The sequence below is a fragment of the Mauremys mutica genome, chromosome 20 (genome assembly GCF_020497125.1).
Source record: "Mauremys mutica isolate MM-2020 ecotype Southern chromosome 20, ASM2049712v1, whole genome shotgun sequence".
Lineage (NCBI taxonomy): Eukaryota > Metazoa > Chordata > Testudines > Geoemydidae > Mauremys > Mauremys mutica.
In genome coordinates, this window is record NC_059091.1 from 22,285,970 (window position 1) to 22,304,066 (window position 18,097).

Below are 18,097 nucleotides of genomic sequence, written 5' to 3' on the forward strand. Positions count from 1 at the left end.
GGGAGGGGAGTGGGGTCTAGTGGTTAGAACAGGGTAGGTTGGGAGCCAGGACTCCTGGGTTTTATTCCTGGCTCTGCCACCGACTCCCTGTGTGACCTTGACCAAGTCACTTCCTCCTCCCATGCCTCAGTTTCCCCATCTGTAACATGAGGCAAACGACACATCCAGGCAGATGTTTGTGAGCTGCCCAGATACTATGGTGCTGGAGCCCAGTGCCAGAGAAATAACTGCAGTGAAAGTCACTTTGTCCCAGGTTCAACACGCCCACCACTCCTTGCCTCCAGTGAAAAGCTGCCCTGGCCTAAAGCCACATTCTGCGGGTCACACGGTGCTCTAGAAAGGGAGGCATGTATTATCCCCATTTCACAGCAGGGGAAACTGAGGCACCAAGATAGGCAGGGACATGCCTGCGGCCCCCCACTGAGCTGGGACAGAACCCAGGAGGCTGAGCTCCTAATCTCCCCCTGTTCTAACCCCTAGAGAAAGTTCCACTCCCCAATGCAGGGAGAGAACCCAGGAGTCCTGGCTCCCAGCACCTCTTGCTCTAACCACTAGACCCCACTCCTCTCCCAGAGCTGGGGATAGAACCCAGGAGTCCTGACTCCCAGCCCCTTCCTGCTCTAACCCACCAGGCCGCACTCCCCTCCCAGAGCTACTAATAGAACCCAGGAGTCCTGACTCCCAGCCCACCCCCCACAGCCCCCACCCTGGTCTCACAGCACAATCATTGGCCTCAGACTGGATGCCTCCTTTCCCCTCTAACCCCATCTCTTTCTCTCCCCTTCCCTGGCGGGATCCTGGCCTGCCCACCCTGTCTATAGGGAAATCAGCGCAATGTCTTGCTCGAGCAGAAGCAGCGCGACGCAGGGAGAAAAGCCCTCCCGTCGCCTGCTCGATTTCCGAACCGAGCATCGGCAAACCTGTCACCACCCTGGCTAGAGACACACACACACCCCCGCATGCAGCCTCGGGGAGGGCGTGCGGCAGCCGCTTCGGACTCGGCTCCGCCATCCCCCAGCTCCCATCCGGCCCCGTTTCCATCGAAACCCACCAATTTGGGGGGCAGGAGGAGGAGGTGGCGGTGGGAGCGGGTAGGGCGGGGGGGGGGGCTGTTTGCTAATAACCGAGGAGAGAGGATTGGTTTCGGTTAAGCTGAGACGGTGCCTTGTTCCCTACCTCATTTGCGCTCAGCAGGTATCTTTCTGCGTCTTGCGGGCATCTGCTCCTTTTGAATAACGTCGCCATTGCTGATGGAAGGAGTGAGAGAGGAGAGAAAATTAGTCCCAGGGGAAAGCCAGCAAGAGACACGCACGCATAGCTAGGTAACGGGTTGGTAGCCGCGGCCGGAGATTTATAGCCCAGCCGGCCTGCGATTTTCCACCCAGGGAGAGCCGGAAGCAGAAAAGGAATCTCGCCACGCCGAAGAACCGAAACTGACCAACACCCCCCTCGACGCGCACACGCGGCTCCCTTCCCGTCAGGTTCTTCGCAGAGAGAAAGGAGCCGGATATTTTGATGATGCCGTGCAAAGGGAAGGGCCGAGGGGGGCCAGGCCGGGAGCTGGCTGCCGGAGAACCTGGCCCGCGGCACGTACTGTCAGTCGCGGGTATCGAGGGAGATGCTGCTACGTCCTGCCACCGGTCCACATTCTAATGGGAAGCTGCATCTAGTGGTTAGAGCAGGGAGAGGAGGGGGATAGGACTCCTGGGTTCTGTCCCCAGCTCTGGGAGGGGGCGTGAGGCCTAGTGCAATGGTTTTCAACCTTTATTCATTTGCAGACCCCTAACAAATTTCGAATGGAGGTGCGGCCCCCTTTGGAAATCTTAGACATAGTCTGCAGACCCCCAGGCGTCAGCGGCCCACAGGTTGAAACCCCCTGGCCTAGTGGTTAGAGCAAAGCAGGCATGGGCGTGGGGCGTGGCAGCGATCCCTTGTCTGGCACGGAGATGCAGCCACCCCTGGGGCGGGGCACAGTAGCGGTTTGTTCAAGGAGACCTCACCCTGCGCTGAAACGCAGCCACCTCTGGGGTGAGGTGGGGCAGCTGTTTATACCCAGCGCTGAGACGTGTGTAACAGGCCCCGGTGGGGGAGCAGAAAGGGCTGGGGGCGGGGATGGGATGACCTTGGGGCTCTTCCCCGGAGGCCAATATCCCCTGTGCTGCCCCCAGCCACGCGGGGCCCTTCCCTGCTCCCTCCGCGGCTGGGCTGGGGCGTCGTCCCGCCTGGATCACTCAGCGCTGCCCCACCATGGAAATCACGACATTGTGGCAGGGACAAGGACAGGGAGCAAAAGCCTCCCAGCTGCGCTCTTCTGACCCCCCCCTCGGCCCCCGGTGACACCTGCCAGCCTGCCCCCTCCCCCGCCCTCAGCCCATGCATTGTTCCCTCCATGTAGCCTCCCCCCGCCAGTGTTCTCAGCTCGCTCCTCACAAGCGCCCCAGACGCTGACGCACCACAGAAAAGTTTCGCACAAGTGTTGGCAGGATCCCAGCCTCCCGCTTTGATGGGCTCGGGAATTCGAGGCTGGGGAAACGCAGCCCGATGCCCCTGTGTCTCCCCAGAGCAGGGGCAGCGGCACCCCCGCAGGGGGGCACTCTCTGCACCCCCACGGCCCCAGCCGCCCTCCCAGCTCAGAGCAGGAAAAGAGGCTGGTCAGTTGCCCGGGTTTCTGGTTAGTTTCATGGGGGGTCTCTGCCAAGGCTGGGGGCTGGGCGCCCACAGAGGCTGCCCCCGGGAGGAGGAGGGTGAACTCGCCCACCCTATTGCTGAACCCAGGGTGGTACCTGACCATGAGGGCACCTGGAAAGCGGCAGCTCGATTCGTCCCACCGGCGGGAGGCTGGGGGGTGATTCGGCCTACAGGGCACGTGGGTGGGAATCAGGACTCCTGGGTTCTGTTCCGGGCTCTGAGTGGAGAGTGGGCTTAGGGGGTTACAGCGGGGGAGGGGGGCTGGGCATCAGGACTCCTGGGTTCTAACCCAGCTCCAGGAGGGGAGCAGGGCCTAGTGGGTTATAACAGGGGAAGGCCGGGAGTCAGGACTCCTGTGTTCTATTTCTGGCTCTGGGTTGGGAGTGGTGTCTAGTGGTGAGAGCAGATTGGGGGTGGGACTCAGGACTCCTGTTCCAGCTCTGGGTGGAGAGTGGGCTCTGGGGATTAGAGCGAGGGGGGGGAGGCTTGGAGCCAGGACTCCTGGGTTCCACTCCCAGCTCCAGGAGGAGATTGGGGCTACATTGGATCACACTGCCAGACTGTCTAGCCTCGTATCATGCCCAGAGCACTGACCCAGACCTCGCTAGTCGGCCCGTCTAGCCCAGGACCTGCACCCCACACAGAACCGGCCCAGCGGAGCTCTCTGGGGCAGGCCCAGCCCTGCTCGGTGTTTGGCTGCATGCTGGACGCTCCAATCTGGGTGGAGGGTGAAGCAAAACCAGCCGTCGCCAGATCAGGAGGCGAGGGACGGGGGTGTCCCCAAAGCCATGGGGACCGGCTGCGTCCATCCACACAGGAGCCATGGGCCAGGCAGGGGTGGGAGTCCTGCACTGGCAGCTAAGGGGAACAGACACTCCTAGTGACACATGCATGGCCTCTCGCTCACGAGGCCCGTGCACTCACGCTGGCCATGGCACTCCTGCGCCTGCAGAGATCCTCCCGTGCGGGTCCTGGCTGGCTCAGGGGGGAGCAGCGGCTCCGAGACTCCCAGCGACGTCTCTGCTAAATACCCGTCAGTTTCTCTGGCACTGAATTGTGTTAAAAGAGAAAACAACTGGGCTGAGGATCTCCCTACCTTGTTCACTGAGTGCCCTGCCCTAAGCACTAGACCCCACTCCCCTCCCAGAGCCAGGGAGAGAACCCAGGAGTCCTGGCTCCCAGGTCCCCGCCCCCCAGTTCCAACCACTAGATCCCACTCCCCTCCCAGGGCCAGGGAGAGAACCCAGGAGTCCTGGCTCCCAGGTCCCCGCCCCCCCAGTTCCAACCACTAGACCCCACTCCCCTCCCAGGGCCAGGGAGAGAACCCAGGAGTCCTGGCTCCCAGGTCCCTGCCCCCCAATTCCAACCACTAGATCCCACTCCCCTCCCAGGGCCGGGAGAGAACCCAGGAGTCCTGGCTCCCAGCCCCCCACCCCCCACTTCCAACCACTAGACCTCACTGCCCTCCCAGGGCCAGGGGCAGGGAGAGAACCCAGGAGTCCTGGCTCCCAGCCCCCCACTTCCAACCACTAGGCCCCACTCCCCTCCCAGGGCCAGGGCGGGGAGAGAACCCAGGAGTCCGGAGACAGCCAAGGTGGCTCCTTAGCATTTTCTGAGACCAGACCCAATTCAGCACCACAGACAGCTCCGGGGAGCCGCCCCTGTCCGCGGTCCCAAGGCGGGGCCCAGCGGCGCCGACAGGGCCGAGCGTGCGGAGCAAACCCGAACCGCGCTCGGCTCGTCCCCGCGCTATCAAAGCGCTCGCTGGGGACCGCTGCAGTGAGGTGAGACAGGGCCAATGGGAAAGAACCCAGGAGTCCTGGCTCCCAGCCCCCACTCTAACCACTAGTCTCCCCTCCCCTCCCAGAGCTAGGGAAAGAACCCAGGAGTCCTGGCTCCCAGCCCCCCCGCCCCCACTCTAACCACTAGTCCCCACTCCCCTCCCAGAGCTGGGGAAAGAACCCAGGAGTCCGGCTCCCAGACCCCCCTCTAACCACTAATCCCCACTCCCCTCCCAGAGTTGGGGAAAGAACCCAGGAGTCCTGGCTCCCAGCCTCTCTGCTCTAACCACTAATCCCCACTCCCCTCCCAGAGCTGGGGAGAGAACCCAGGAGTCCGGCTCCCAGCCCCCCCCTAACTACTAGTCCCCACTTTCCTCCCAGAGCTGGGGAAAGAACCCAGGAGTCCTGGCTCCCAGCCCCCCCACCCCCACTCTAACCACTAGTCCCCACTCCCCTCCCAGAGCTGGGGAAAGAACCCAGGAGTCCTGGCTCCCAGACCCCCCTCTAACCACTAGTCCCCACTCCCCTCCCAGAGCTGGGGAAAGATCCCAGGAGTCTGGCTCCCAGCCCCCCGCCCCCACTCTAACCACTAGTCCCCACTCCCCTCCCAGAGCTGGGGAAAGAACCCAGGAGTCCGGCTCCCAGCCCCCACCCGGCTCTCCAAAGGGGCTGGACTCTCCAGAGCTTCAGCTGCAATATCCCCAGTGACCTCAGATGACCTTTGAATAGAGGTCAGTGGGGGGGGGCAGTTTGGCCTCTCGACCCGCCAGGGTCCACGAAGGGTCAGCTCCCCCCATGGGGAACAACAGCTAGCGGCGGGGGGGGGACCCCCCCTCCCCCCGGCATCTCCCTGCCGTGAATAGACCCCCTGGGGCGGGGGAGGGGAGAAGACCCCAGGCCCCAGCCCCAGCCCCCACCACAGAGTGATTCCTGCCTGGGAGGGGAGTGGGGTCTGGTGGTTAGAGCAGGGGGGGCTGGGAGCCAGGACTCCTGGGTTCTCCCCCTGGATCTGGAGGGGAGTGGGGTCTGGTGGTTAGAGCAGGGGGGGCTGGGAGCCAGGACTCCTGGGTTCTCCCCCTGGATCTGGAGGGGAGTGGGGTCTGGTGGTTAGAGCAGGGGGGCTGGGAGCCAGGACTCCTGGGTTCTCCCCCTGGATCTGGAGGGGAGTGGGGTCTGGTGGTTAGAGCAGGGGGGGCTGGGAGCCAGGACTCCTGGGTTCTCCCCCTGGTTATGGAGGGGAGTGGGGTCTGGTGGTTAGAGCAGGGGGGGGCTGGGAGCCAGGACTCCTGGGTTCTCCCCCTGGATCTGGAGGGGAGTGGGGTCTGGTGGTTAGAGCTGGGGGGGCTGGGAGCCAGGACTCCTGGGTTCTCCCCCTGGATCTGGAGGGGAGTGGGGTCTGGTGGTTAGAGCAGGGTGGGGGGCTGAAACTGATCTCCCCCTTTCCTCTCTGCCAAGCCCAGCCCCCGCTCTCCTGCCCCCAGGAGCAGGGGTGGGGAGCAGGAACCATATGCCACCAATTAGCCAGTGATCCCACAGCTCCCACCATCCTGGCAGGGGGAGGGGATGTGTTGAGGAGGCCGAGCCCCACGGCCCATGGGAGGAAGGGGCCTGGCAGATGCAGGATCTCACCCTGGGACTGGCCGGAGGAGGGGGGTCCCAAAGGGACTCTGATTGCAGGGCCAGGGAGCCAGATGGCCGGGGGTGGGGGAGTGGATTGGATTAGAGGGGGGGAGGCCCCCTATGGCAGCAAGGGGAAAGGGAGGGAGGGGGCAGAAACCCCAGTATAGGGATGGGAAAGCGGGGGGCCCCCGCTGCAAACCAACCCCCCCATCCTACAGCCTCCCCACGGCAAACCACCCCCCCAAACTCAGTCTTAATCCCCCCAAATGTAACACAGAACCCATCCCCCTACCTGACCCCGCCCCTAAATCAAACCTCCCCACCCCCGCTCACGGAGTCCTTCTGCCCCCTTGTAGGGGGCTGGGAGTCCCACCCAGGCCGTCCCCTCCGAGGGCCCCCATATGTCACGAGTTTGTTGGGCCTCAGCTTGTTCCCCAGGGGTCCACATGGGGGCACCGGGGTGAGCACTGACTGCCAGGGGAGAGCGCCCCCTAGTGAGCCCCCCGACCTCGCTCCATGCAGCACAGGGGCCCGGGCACCGTGTCTGGACAGAGGCCAGGAGCTCTCAGCCCCCTGCATCGAAGCCACCCCCCTGGTGCCTCCGAAGGCTGGTGGTTAAGGCCCTGGGCTGGGGCTCCGGGGAGCTGGGTTCAATCCCTGGCTGTTCCACTGACCCCTCTGCCTGACCATGGGCGAGGCCCTGCCCCTCTGGGACTCAGTTTCCCCGTCCTGCCTTTGTCCGCTGAGGCGCAAAGGCCTTCAGGACTGGGACGGTCTCTGTGTGCCTGGGCTGCACCTGGCACAAGGGGGGGGGCTGTGATTGCGGTCGGGGTCTGGGCAGTGCCTGGCATGAGGGGGGCTCTGACCTTGATGGGGATCGGTGCAGCGCCCGGCACAAGGGGGGGGGGATGCAATCTCAGGTGTCTGCTACCATAGTCGTCATATGAAGCCTGGAAAAATCTGCTCCGTGGGTCCCCGCAAGCCACAGAGCTGCGTCAAATCCCCCAGCCCTGCTCCCAGGGAGCCTTGGCCCCGGCCTGGGGATGGGGCGGAGACGCCCTCCCCGTTCGGCTTTGTCAGCAGATCCGGCCTTTAGCCGCGATGTCTCTCGCGGCGCGCCCAGGCCTGCCAGCAGCACTCAGCGCTGCTGCCAAGAGCCGGGGCTGGGCACGAGGGGGGCGGGGGGAGACGGACAGAGCCACGAGGCGCATTATCCTGGCTGGGGGGCGAACCAGCTTTGCAGGGGGGCTGGAGCACTGGCCTGACGGGGATACGGATTTGCAGGCGGTTGCAGTATCTTGCTGGGGGGGGGGGGGGCGGTTGCAGCAGCTCAGGGCGAGAGGCTGCCAGGAGCCGCCGGCTGGTTGCACGGGGAGGTGGCATTGGGAGGGTGGCGGGTGATGGTGACGCCGCAGGGGCGCAGCGCATGGGGATACACTGAGCTGCAGCTGCTGCAGATCTGCAGCAGAGCAGGGGCAGGGGGCCGGGGGGAGGCCCGAGCTGGTCACACGGGGCGGGGGGGGGGCAGTGATGCAGCAGAGCCAGATTGGCAGCAGAGCAGGGGCTAGCCGGCGGGGGGGGGGGGGGACAGATTCACAACAGCACAGGGCCAGAGGGTGAAAGGGTCTTGTGCATTTCATTCCTTGCATTTGGCCTGTGGCTTTCCCAGTTCTGGGGGGAGAGGGGGGATGGGGCCCAGGATACCTGACTCCCAGCTCCCCCCCGCCCAACACACACGTACTCTAACCACTACACCCCATTCCCCCGGCGGAACTGGGACTAGAACCCAGGAGGCCGACTCCCAGGCTCCCCCGCTCTAACCACCACACCCCACTCCCCCCAGAGGCTACACCCTTCTCCAGAGATTTCCCCACTCGAGCCAGTCACCTTTAGGGGGGGGCGACTGATCCGCTCAGGACCCCCTGGGCTGGAATCCGGCTCCACCGGCCCGGAGGGAGGTCCGGCGGGGGGGCTCCAGGGACCGGGTCCAGCGCTCGCTCCGTGGGCGGCGTTCACACGGCGCAGGCCGGCGTCCCCTCCTCCCGTCCCTGAGCGCTTCTGACAGCCCGGGCCCCGGCGTGGGTGTCGCAGGCTTAAAATAGCCGCTCGGCCTGGGGTGGCGGCGTCCGTGCGCCGGTCTGGCGGGAGCCGGCTGGGGGTGGGCACCGGGGTCAGGCAGCCGGGGGCCAGCCCCGCATGGGGGTGCCCCAGGCAGCTTCACCCCCCACGCCGGGGTCATCTGTGGCATCTGCCTGTGGTTTCACTGGCACAAGCTTCCATGGGCCCCGTCTCTCTCCCCCTGCAGGTGACACTGGCCGGCTTGCTGCTGAGATGCAGCCACCTCTGGGGCGGGGCCCGGGGGCTGTTCATACAGGGATCCCTCACCTGGTGCCGAGATGCAGCCACCTCTGGGGCGGGGCCCGGGGGCTGTTCATACAGGGATCCCTCACCTGGCGCCGAGATGCAGCCACCTCTGGGGCGGGGCCCGGGGGCTGTTCATACAGGGATCCCTCACCCAGTCCTAAGATGCAGCTGCCTCTGGGGTGATACTCAGGGGCTGTTTATACAGGGATCACTCACCTGGTGCCGAGATGCAGCCACCTCTGGGGTGGGATGCGGGGGCTGGTTACCAGCCACACAGCAACACCACAGAACCATTTAGGACAGGAAGCGGTGTCAGGACGCCTGGGTTCTACCCCCAACTCTGGCAAGGGTGGGGGTCTAGTGGTTAGAGCTGGGGGGGTGGGGTGGGGCCGGGAGTGAGGATTTCTGGCTTCTATTCCCAGCTCCACCACTGACTCGCTAAGTCCCTTCCCTGTTTTGTGCCTCAGTTTCCCCTCTCGCTGTCTCCTGGGGGGGGGGTGCCCCGTGCTGTGGGGGGTGGCCCTGGGGAGATGGCTGAGGAGAGGTGATACCTCTGTGGCGGGTACAAGGAAGCCCCCGGGTGCCCTGGGAAGGCGACGGCTGCCCGCTGCCCGTCCGCCCTGCCCATCACCGCAGCCTCGGGCCTGTCACCAAGCTCAGGAAACAGCTGCGGCTACTCCCGCCCCAGCACTAACCTCCGGCACATCCTGCTCCTTTGTGCCTAATTGCATTGCCGGGCGGGGGGCGCTGCCCTTTCCTTTGGGGTCATGGCCCATCCCCCCACCACGCTGGGTGGGCAGGGAGCCAGCAGCGCCCCCCCCCCAGGCCTGGGGTCAAAGGTCACTGGCAGAATGCACCAGTTGGTCGAACTTCCTCCCTCCCTGAGATCCCCCCCATCACACTGACTAAAGGGGGGGGGGGCTGGGCTGCTCCATCACTTTCCCCCCTCCCCATCTGCTGCCCTCCATTGCCTCAGCTTCCGGGGCGGGGCGGGGGGGGGGACTGGAAAGCAGGAGGAGCTCTTCTCTAGGGAGGGATTCCAGAGCAGGGGGGGGATACCGGGCTGGAGGGGCCCAGGGGTCTGATCTGGGGGCTGGGGGGGGATACCGGGCCGGAGGGGCCCAGGGGTCTGATCTGGGGGGTGGGGGGGATACCGGGCCGGAGGGGCCCAGGGGTCTGATCTGGGGGCTGGGGGGGGATACCGGGCTGGAGGGGCCCAGGGGTCTGATCTGGGGGGGTGGGGAGGGATACAGGGCCGGCGGGGCCCCGGGGTCTGAACGGGGGGGGCGGGGGGATACCGGGCCGGAGGGGCCCAGGGGTCTGATCTGGGGGGGTGGGGGGGATACTGGGCCGGAGGGGCCCAGGGGTCTGATCTGGAGGTGGGGGGGGGATACCAGGCCGGAGGGGCCCAGGGGTCTGATCTGGGGGGGTGGGGGGGATACCGGGCCGGAGGGGCCCAGGGGTCTGATCTGGGGGGTGGGCGGGGATACCGGGCCAGAGGGGCCCAGGGGTCTGATCTGGGGGGTGGGCGGGGATACCGGGCCGGAGGGGCCCAGGGGTCTGATCTGGGGGGTAGGGGGGATAACGGGCCGGAGGGGCCCAGGGGTCTGATCTGGGGGGTAGGGGGGATACCGGGCCGGAGGGGCCCAGGGGTCTGATCTGGGGGGGTGGGGGGGATACCTGGCCGGAGGGGCCCAGGGGTCTGATCTGGGGGGGGGGGGGGGATACCTGGCCGGAGGGGCCCTGGGGTCTGATCTGGGGGGTGGGGGGATACTGGGCCCGAGGGGCCCAGGGGTCTGATCTGGGGAGGTGGGGGGGATAACGGGCCGGAGGGGCCCAAGGGGTCTGATCGGGGGGGTGGGGGGGATACCGGGCCGGAGGGGCCCAGGGGTCTGAGCCCGTCTGGCAATGTCTGTGTTAAGCTCATAGCAGCGGGTGTGTGGGCCTGGGGGAAAGGGCCCTGGGGGTGTGTTTGTCTGTGTGTGTTGCTGTATTGGTGTGGATGTGTCGCTCTGTGTGTGTCACTCTGTGTGTGTATTTGTGTGGGTGTGTCTCTGCATGTGTGTCGCTCTGTTTCTGTTGCTGTGGATGTGTATCTCTGTGTGTGTATTTGTGTGGGTGTGTATCTGCATGTGTGTTGCTCTGTGCGTGTCGCTCTGTGCGTGTCGCTCTGTGTCTGTGTCACTCTGTCTATTGCTCTGTGTGTCTGTCACTCTGTGTGTTGCTGTGTCTGTGTGTCGCTCTGTGTGTCTGTGTGTCGCTCTGTGCGTGTCACTGTGTGTCGCTCTGTGTGTTGCTCTGTGTGTTGCTGACTGTATGTCTGTGTGTCACTCTGTGTGTGTCGCTCTGTGTGCTGCTGACTGTATGTCTGTGTGTCGCTCTGTGTGTCGCTCTGTGTGTGTCGCTCTGTGTGTTGCTGTGTGTCTGTGTGTCGCTCTGTGTGTTGCTGACTGTATGTCTGTGTGTCGCTCTGTGTGTTGCTCTGTGTGTCTGTGTCACTCTGTGTGTGTCGCTCTGTGTGTTGCTGACTGTGTGTCTGTGTGTCGCTCTGTGTGTCTGTGTGTCGCTCTGTATGTCACTCTGTATGTGTTGTTCTGTGTGTCGCTTCATGTGTGTGTCGCTTTGTGTGTTGCTGTGTGTCTGTGTCGCTCTGTGTGTGTCGCTCTGTGTGTTGCTGTGTGTCTGTGTGTCGCTTTGTGCGTCTGTGTGTTGCTTTGTGTGTTGCTGTGTGTCTGTGTGTCGCTCTGTGTTGCTGTGTATTGCTGACTGCGTGTCTGTGCCACGCGCCGTGCGCGGCCCGTCTCCGGCAGCCCTAAGCCGGGAGCCCGGTTGGCCGGACTAGCTGCGCTGAGCTGGGATTTGGGATGGGTCTGGGCTGACCCGGGCGAGGCGGGGGGAGAATCGGGATGGGGGTCGCGGGAGCCGAGCCCTCTGCCTTTACCAGGAGCAGAGGCAATTTATTGCAGGGGGGCCTGGCTGCCTTTACCACCCCCACCCCCTTCTAGTTCGCCCCACGGCAGGGGGAGGGGTAATGCCCCCCCATTTGTGACACCACCCCTTGGAGAAATCCCTACTCACCCCAACCCCCCACTCCGTGCCCCACACCCAACTCCCTGCCCCCAGTGCACTGACTCTAATGGGGAGGGATGGGGCCCTGTGCCAAGCACGTGGGGGGGGGGGGGCTGAGGCATCTGGGAGGGGGAAGGGAAGAGAACCCAGCAGGGATAGGGAATGGGGGGCATCAGAGGGAGGCAGCGCTGGGGGATGGGGAGCTCCCTGCACCCTCAAAGTCTCCTTTAGGGTTCAATCACCCCCGTCAGCTGCAACCCAGATGAAAAGGCCTTAAATATCTGCACCCCCCAGCTCCCAGCCCCCCCCCCCCATGCCCAGGGGTGCTTTGTCCCCCATTAGCCAGAGCAGCAGCTGCGGTTTCACCAGGGGGGGGATGAGCCCCCCCAATTCAGCCCATTGCATGGGGGAGGCTGGGGGAGGGGGAGGGTGTCACCCTATTGCACAGAGGGGGAAACAGAGGCACAGGCGGGGGGAGCTAATCGATGCCGTCAGTGCCCCCTGCCCTATGGCACGGGGGGGCTCCCCCCAGCGAGAGGAGGAGGGGCGGGCACGTGGGCATCGTCTCCCCCGCCCCGCGCGGGCCGCGCACACCTGCCTGCCCGCCCTCATCTCCACTTCAAGGAGCCAATTTCCAGCCACTCCAGAATCGCACAAAGAGCTGAATGGGGCTCTCGGGCTGGTGCTGCCAGGCAGGGCCGCGGGAGGGGGGCGCAGGTCAAGGGGGCTGAAGAGGCACTCGAGGGCGGCTGGCACCGCTCGCCGGGGGCCGGGCGGGAGAGGGGAGCCAGCGGCAGAGGAGGGGAGAAACGGAGGAAGGGCCCCTGCCCCATTCCCCATCCCGCCCCCGCCAAGGCAGCCGGACCCCGCCCCAGCCCCAGGCACTTTTACCCCAGTTCACAAGCGCTAGAAAAATCGCAGGCAGCCGCATCGGGAACTGGACTCTGGAGTGGCACCAAGTTAGAGGGAGTGGGGCAGGGGCTCAGCAGGGGGCGCTCTCCCCCGGCAGACAGTGCTGACCCCAATGCCCCAGAGGGTGCTAGGGGACGCTGTGCTGCAGGGAGCAGGGCAGGGGGGCAGCAGGGGGCGCTCTCCCCTGGCAGGCAGGGCTGGCCCAAGGGGGTGCTGTACTGTAGGGAGCAGGGCAGGGGGTCAGCAGGGGGCGCTCTCCCCTGGCAGGCAGGGCTGGCCCCAGGGGGGGCTAGGGGGCGCTGGGCTGTAGGGAGCAGGGCAGGGGGTCAGCAGGGGGCGCTCTCCCCGGCAGGCAGGGCTGGCCCCAGGGGGTGCTGTGCTGCAGGGAGCGGGGCAGGGGGTCAGCAGGGGGCGCTCTCCCCTGGCGGGCAGTGCTAGGGGGCACTAGGGGGTGCTTGGCTGCAGGGAGCAGGGCGGGGGTCAGCAGGGGGTGCTCTCCCCTGGCAGGCAGTGCTAGGAGGCGCTAGGGGGCGCTGTGCTGCAGGAAGCAGGGCAGGGGGGCAGCAGGGGGCGCTCTCCCCTGGCAGGCAGGGCTGGCCGTAGGGGGCACTAGGGGGCGCTGTACTGCAGGGAGCAGGGTGGGGGCTCAGCAGGGGGCGCTAGGGGGCGCTGTGCTGCAGGGAGCGGGGTGGGGGCTCAGCAGGGGGCGCTAGGGGGCGCTGGGCTGCAGGGAGCAGGGCAGGGGGGCAGCAGGGGGCGCTCTCCCCTGGCAGACAGGGCTGGCCCCAGGGGGCACTAGGGGGCGCTGGGCTGCAGGGAGCAGGGCAGGGGGGCAGCAGGGGGCGCTCTCCCCTGGCAGTCAGTGCAGGCTCCAGGGGGCGCTAGGGAGCGCTGTACTACAGGGAGCAGGGCAGGGGGTCAGCAGGGGGCGCTCTCCCCTGGCAGGCAGTGCTAGGAGGCGCTAGGGGGCGCTGGGCTGCAGGAAGCCGGGCAGGGGGGCAGCAGGGGGCGCTCTCCCCTGGCGGGCAGTGCTAGGAAGCGCTAGGGGGCGCTGGGCTGCAGGGAGCAGGGCAGGGGGTCAGCAGGGGGCGCTCTCCCCTGGCAGGCAGGGCTGGTCCCAGGGGGCGCTAGGGGGCGCTGGGCTGGAGGGAGCAGGGCAGGGGGTCAGCAGGGGGCGCTCTCCCCGGCAGGCAGGGCTGGCCCCAGGGGGCGCTAGGGGGCGCTGTGCTGCAGGGAGCAGGGCAGGGGGTCAGCAGGGGGCGCTCTCCCCTGGCAGGCAGGGCTGGCCCCAGGGGGTGCTGTGCTGCAGGGAGCAGGGCAGGGGGTCAGCAGGGGGCGCTGGCAGGCAGGGCTGGCCGTAGGGGGCGCTAGGGGGCGCTGTACTGCAGGGAGCAGGGCAGGGGCTCAGCAGGGGGCGCTAGGGGGCGCTGTGCTGCAGGGAGCGGGGCGGGGGCTCAGCAGGGGGCGCTAGGGGGCGCTGGGCTGCAGGGAGCAGGGCAGGGGGGCAGCAGGGGGCGCTCTCCCCTGGCAGACAGGGCTGGCCCCAGGGGGCACTAGGGGGCGCTGGGCTGCAGGGAGCAGGGCAGGGGGTCAGCAGGGGGCGCTCTCCCCTGGCAGGCAGTGCTGGCCCCAGGGGGTGCTGTGCTGCAGGGAGCAGGGCAGGGGGTCAGCAGGGGGCGCTCTCCCCTGGCAGGCAGTGCTAGGAGGCGCTAGGGGGCGCTGGGCTGCAGGAAGCAGGGCAGGGGGCGCTCTCCCCTGGCAGGCAGGACTGGCCCCAGGGGGCGCTGGGCTGCAGGGAGCAGGGCAGGGGGTCAGCAGGGGGCGCTCTCCCCTGGCAGGCAGTGCTAGGAGGCGCTAGGGGGCGCTGGGCTGCAGGAAGCAGGGCAGGGGGCGCTCTCCCCTGGCAGGCAGGACTGGCCCCAGGGGGCGCTGGGCTGCAGGGAGCAGGGCAGGGGGTCAGCAGGGGGCGCTCTCCCGTGGCAGGCAGGGCTGGTCCCAGGGGGCGCTGGGCTGCAGGGAGCAGGGCAGGGGGTCAGCAGGGGGCGCTCTCCCCTGGCAGGCAGTGCTAGGAGGCGCTAGGGGGCGCTGTGCTGCAGGGAGCAGGCAGGGGGGCAGCAGGGGGCGCTCTCCCCGGCAGGCAGTGCTAGGAGGCGCTAGGGGGCGCTGGGCTGCAGGGAGTGGAGCTGGCTGAGGTGGTTCCAGACTCTTCCGGCTCCGCCACCATCAAGGCCGTGCCAGGCCGAGGGTGACTGGAAGTTAGGAGCTTTGTCTTGTCTACACAACTATCCCCCCTGTGACATTGTGAGGGTGACACAATATCTCATGGAAAGGTGACAGGGCCAGAAAGACTTAATCAACTCACAGCCTGACCTGAGCCAGGGCTGAGTTAAGGACGGGTCGGAAGATCTGTGAATGACCAGAGCTGTGAAATGCCGCCGGCCTTGCCAGAGCTAGAAGGGGAGGGGTTCGCTCAGGGCTTGGGAGAGCAGCAAACAAGCCTTGTCTATTGCTAGAGCTTTAATTCAAAGATCAAAAAGGAGCATTAACATTTGCGATGATACTCGAGTGAAACCGTGTTATTGTCTGTGTCTCTCGGAAGTTTGTGGTGACCTGCATCCGAACTGTTCAATGGATAAGTGACCCTGTGCTAATTGCCAGGATGTTTGGGAGAAGGAGAGTGAAGCCCATTGTTTTCTCAGGCCGAAAGGCTGCTGGAAACGTGTAAGAACCTGGGACACGATCCTGCTTCATCTCAGATCCACTCTGGGTTTCAAGAGGGGGAAACCTTCAGCCACAAGGATTGAGATCCCCAGTCACTGACTGGAGCCCCCTGAACACGGACATTGGACTATTTCTACAAGGACTTGCTGGCTGGTCACCTGAGCCAGCCCCCCTGTGGCATGGCAGCGACCAGGCAATTAGCTGCTGCCAGTGCTGACCGGGTCCTGGCTGTGGTGGGGAGCCCAGGCCGGGCGGCTCCAGCCCCGGGGGTGCCCAGAGGAGCCCAGGTCCCTGCCGGGACACAGGGGGGCTGGCTAAGGTGACCAGCCAGCAAGTGTGAACAATTGGGACACTTCTTTTTGTTGCGGGGAGGGAGGGGCTGTGACGGGGCTGCCCGTGGGAGCCAGCTGAGGTCACTCAATCAGGGTGAGCTGCAAACAAAACGGGGCAAACCCCAGAAGCTGGTGGAGCCAGCGCCCCACAGAGGGGAAAGGCCCCAGGTCCCATTTCCGACCCCCCCCCACAGCCAGCCAGTCCCCCCCCCCGGGGGTGAGATGGGAGCCAGCGCCCCACAGAGGAGAAAGGCCCCAGGTCCCATTCCCGACCCCCCCCAGCCAGCCAGTCCCCCCCGGGGGCGGGATGGGAGCCAGCGCCCCACAGAGGGGAAAGGCCCCAGGTCCCATTCCCGACCCCCCCCAGCCAGCCAGTCCCCCCCGGGGGCGGGATGGGAGCCAGCGCCCCACAGAGGGGAAAGGCCCTAGGTCCCATTTCCGACCCCCCCCAGCCAGCCAGTCCCCCCCCGGGGGCGGGATGGGAGCCAGCACCCCACAGAGGAGAAAGCCCCCAGGTCCCATTTCCGCCCCCGCCCCCGAGGCAGCCAGTCCCCCCCGGGGGCGGGATGGGAGCCAGCGCCCCACAGAGGGGAAAGGCCCCAGGTCCCATTCCCGACCCCCCCAGCCAGCCAGTCCCCCCCGGGGGCGGGATGGGAGCCAGCGCCCCACAGAGGAGAAAGGCCCCAGGTCGCAGCAGAGCAGAGGGGTCTCCGTCTGCCCCCTGCCACCCACCCCCCTCTCCCCCAGCATTCGCCCGCTGCCACGTTGCCGCCCTCCCGCTCTCTCCTCTTGCCCTGCTGAAGATATGCCCATGGGGTGGGGGGGTCATGCCACGCCCCCCCACCCCACCCCCCCGCTCCCAGGGCTGGCAGCACCGGCCCATCTCCAGTCAGGCGCTGGCTGGAAACCCGCAGCTGTGTGCTGGGGGGTGGGGGGGTGGGGAAATGACTGACTGAACCAAGACACCCCCCGCATTTCCTGCCCCCCCGACTCCCTCCCCACCCTGCTGGGGCTTTCAGAAAGGGAACCCCTGCAGCTAACCCAGGCTGGCTCCAATGGGCCCAGCTGGGACCTGCCCCCCCCCCCCAACCACCCAGGCTGTCTAGATCTGCCCCTCCCCCCTCAACTTTTCAGCTAGTGTCCTAAGCCCCTGGCCCTAGAGCCGACCCCCAGCTCAGAGCTCAGCCCGGCCTCTGCAAGGAACCAGCCCGGGGACCCCCTCGTGCCCCCCCGCCATGGATGGGGACATAGGCCAATGCACCTTGTCCTGCCTGGGTGAGGGGGGGGGTTAGCGCAGCTGCCATAAAGCAGCTGCTAGCAGGTGGGGGGGGGTTGAAGATGGGGGGGCAGAGGGAGGGGTCACACAGATCCAATTTCTCTTGACAAGAGGCAGCAGCTGGTGGCTGCTAATGATCTGTGGTAATTAGCCAAGGGAGGGCACCTGGGTGCCTCTGCTTTACCCACCAGGGCACCCAGAGAGGAGTCCCTGGGGAGTGGGGGGTAGGTAGCTATTGGGGGTGAGAGCCCGGCCTGCCCCACAAGTCAAGCAGCATCAGGCCAGAGCAGCCCCTGGATGGGAGCCCCCAGGGGCTGCTTTCACCTTGGTCTCAGGGATGGCACCAAAGCTGCTGTGGAACCGGGCGGGTGACTCACCCTCGGCATCCCTCCCCAGGCCCAGGATGGAACCCAGGAGTCCGGGTTCCCAGCCCCACCCCCACCTGCCTCCATTTCACAGCAGGGGGTTTCCCAGCCTGCCCCATAAGAGCCTGTGCTGGGGAGAGGGGGGTGGGCAAGTCACAGGGAGGCCACTGGGGGGGGGGGTAACTGTCACCCCCCGATTTTACCAAGCCCCAAACTCAATCCCACTCCCCCCCCTCAATCCCACTCCCCCCTGTGCTCCCCCACCCCACGGCTGGGCAGGAGGGGGGGCGCCCAGGCTGGGCCCTGGCACCACCCAACAGCTCTGGCCCTGCCTTGTTCCCAGGGCTGGGCTGGCTGGTGAATTACGGAGCTGGGCCTTCGGGGAGCAGGTTTCCGGGGGTGTGAGGGGGTCCAGCGAGCAGGGCCGGCGTCAAGGCTTCGCGGGGTCCCCTGTGGCGCGGGGCCCTGGGCAGGTGCTAGCCCCTAATTCCAGCCTGGCTTTGAACCTCCCGGCTCTGCGGTTACTGCGGCGCGGGCCCCGTAAGCCCTGCCCCACAACACTGACCCCAGCCCTGCCCCATAGAGCACCTGACCCCCTGTAATGTCAGACAGCAGCCAGGGGTCCCCAGGAGCCCGCAGGGGTCCAGCCCCAGCAGCACGGGGTTAACGGCTTCTCCTTCGCTGTATCTACTAACAGGGTACAGCCGGCCCCTTGGCCCCCGCTGCCACTGCCCCCGCAAAGCCACCCGGAGCTCCAGGCACCCGGCCCCTTGGCCCCCGCTGCCACTGCCCCCGCAAAGCCACCCGGAGCTCCAGGCACCCGGCCCCGCTGGCCCCCGCTGCCACTGCCCCCACAAAGCCACCTGGAGTTCCAGGCACCCGGCCCCATTGGCCCCCACTGCCACTGCCCCCGCAAAGCCACCCAGAGCTCCAGGCACCCGGCCCCGTTGGCCCCCGCTCCCCTCCCAC

The 18,097-nt window shown here is 66.4% G+C and overlaps 1 protein-coding gene across 1 annotated transcript in view; it reads right to left on the reverse strand.

Moving 5' to 3' along the window:
* The window catches only part of ELAVL3 (ELAV like RNA binding protein 3), a 45,994-nt gene extending 42,278 nt beyond the window's left edge, over positions 1–3,716 (reverse strand). The window contains exons 1-2 of the mRNA XM_044994910.1: positions 3,613–3,716; positions 1,177–1,247 (exon numbers count right to left, since the gene is read on the reverse strand). Of these exons, the coding sequence (XP_044850845.1) occupies positions 1,177–1,245 (69 nt within the window). The 5' untranslated portion in view covers positions 1,246–1,247; positions 3,613–3,716. The remainder of the gene's footprint in view (positions 1–1,176; positions 1,248–3,612) is intronic.
* Between the last annotated feature and the right edge of the window lie 14,381 nt (positions 3,717–18,097).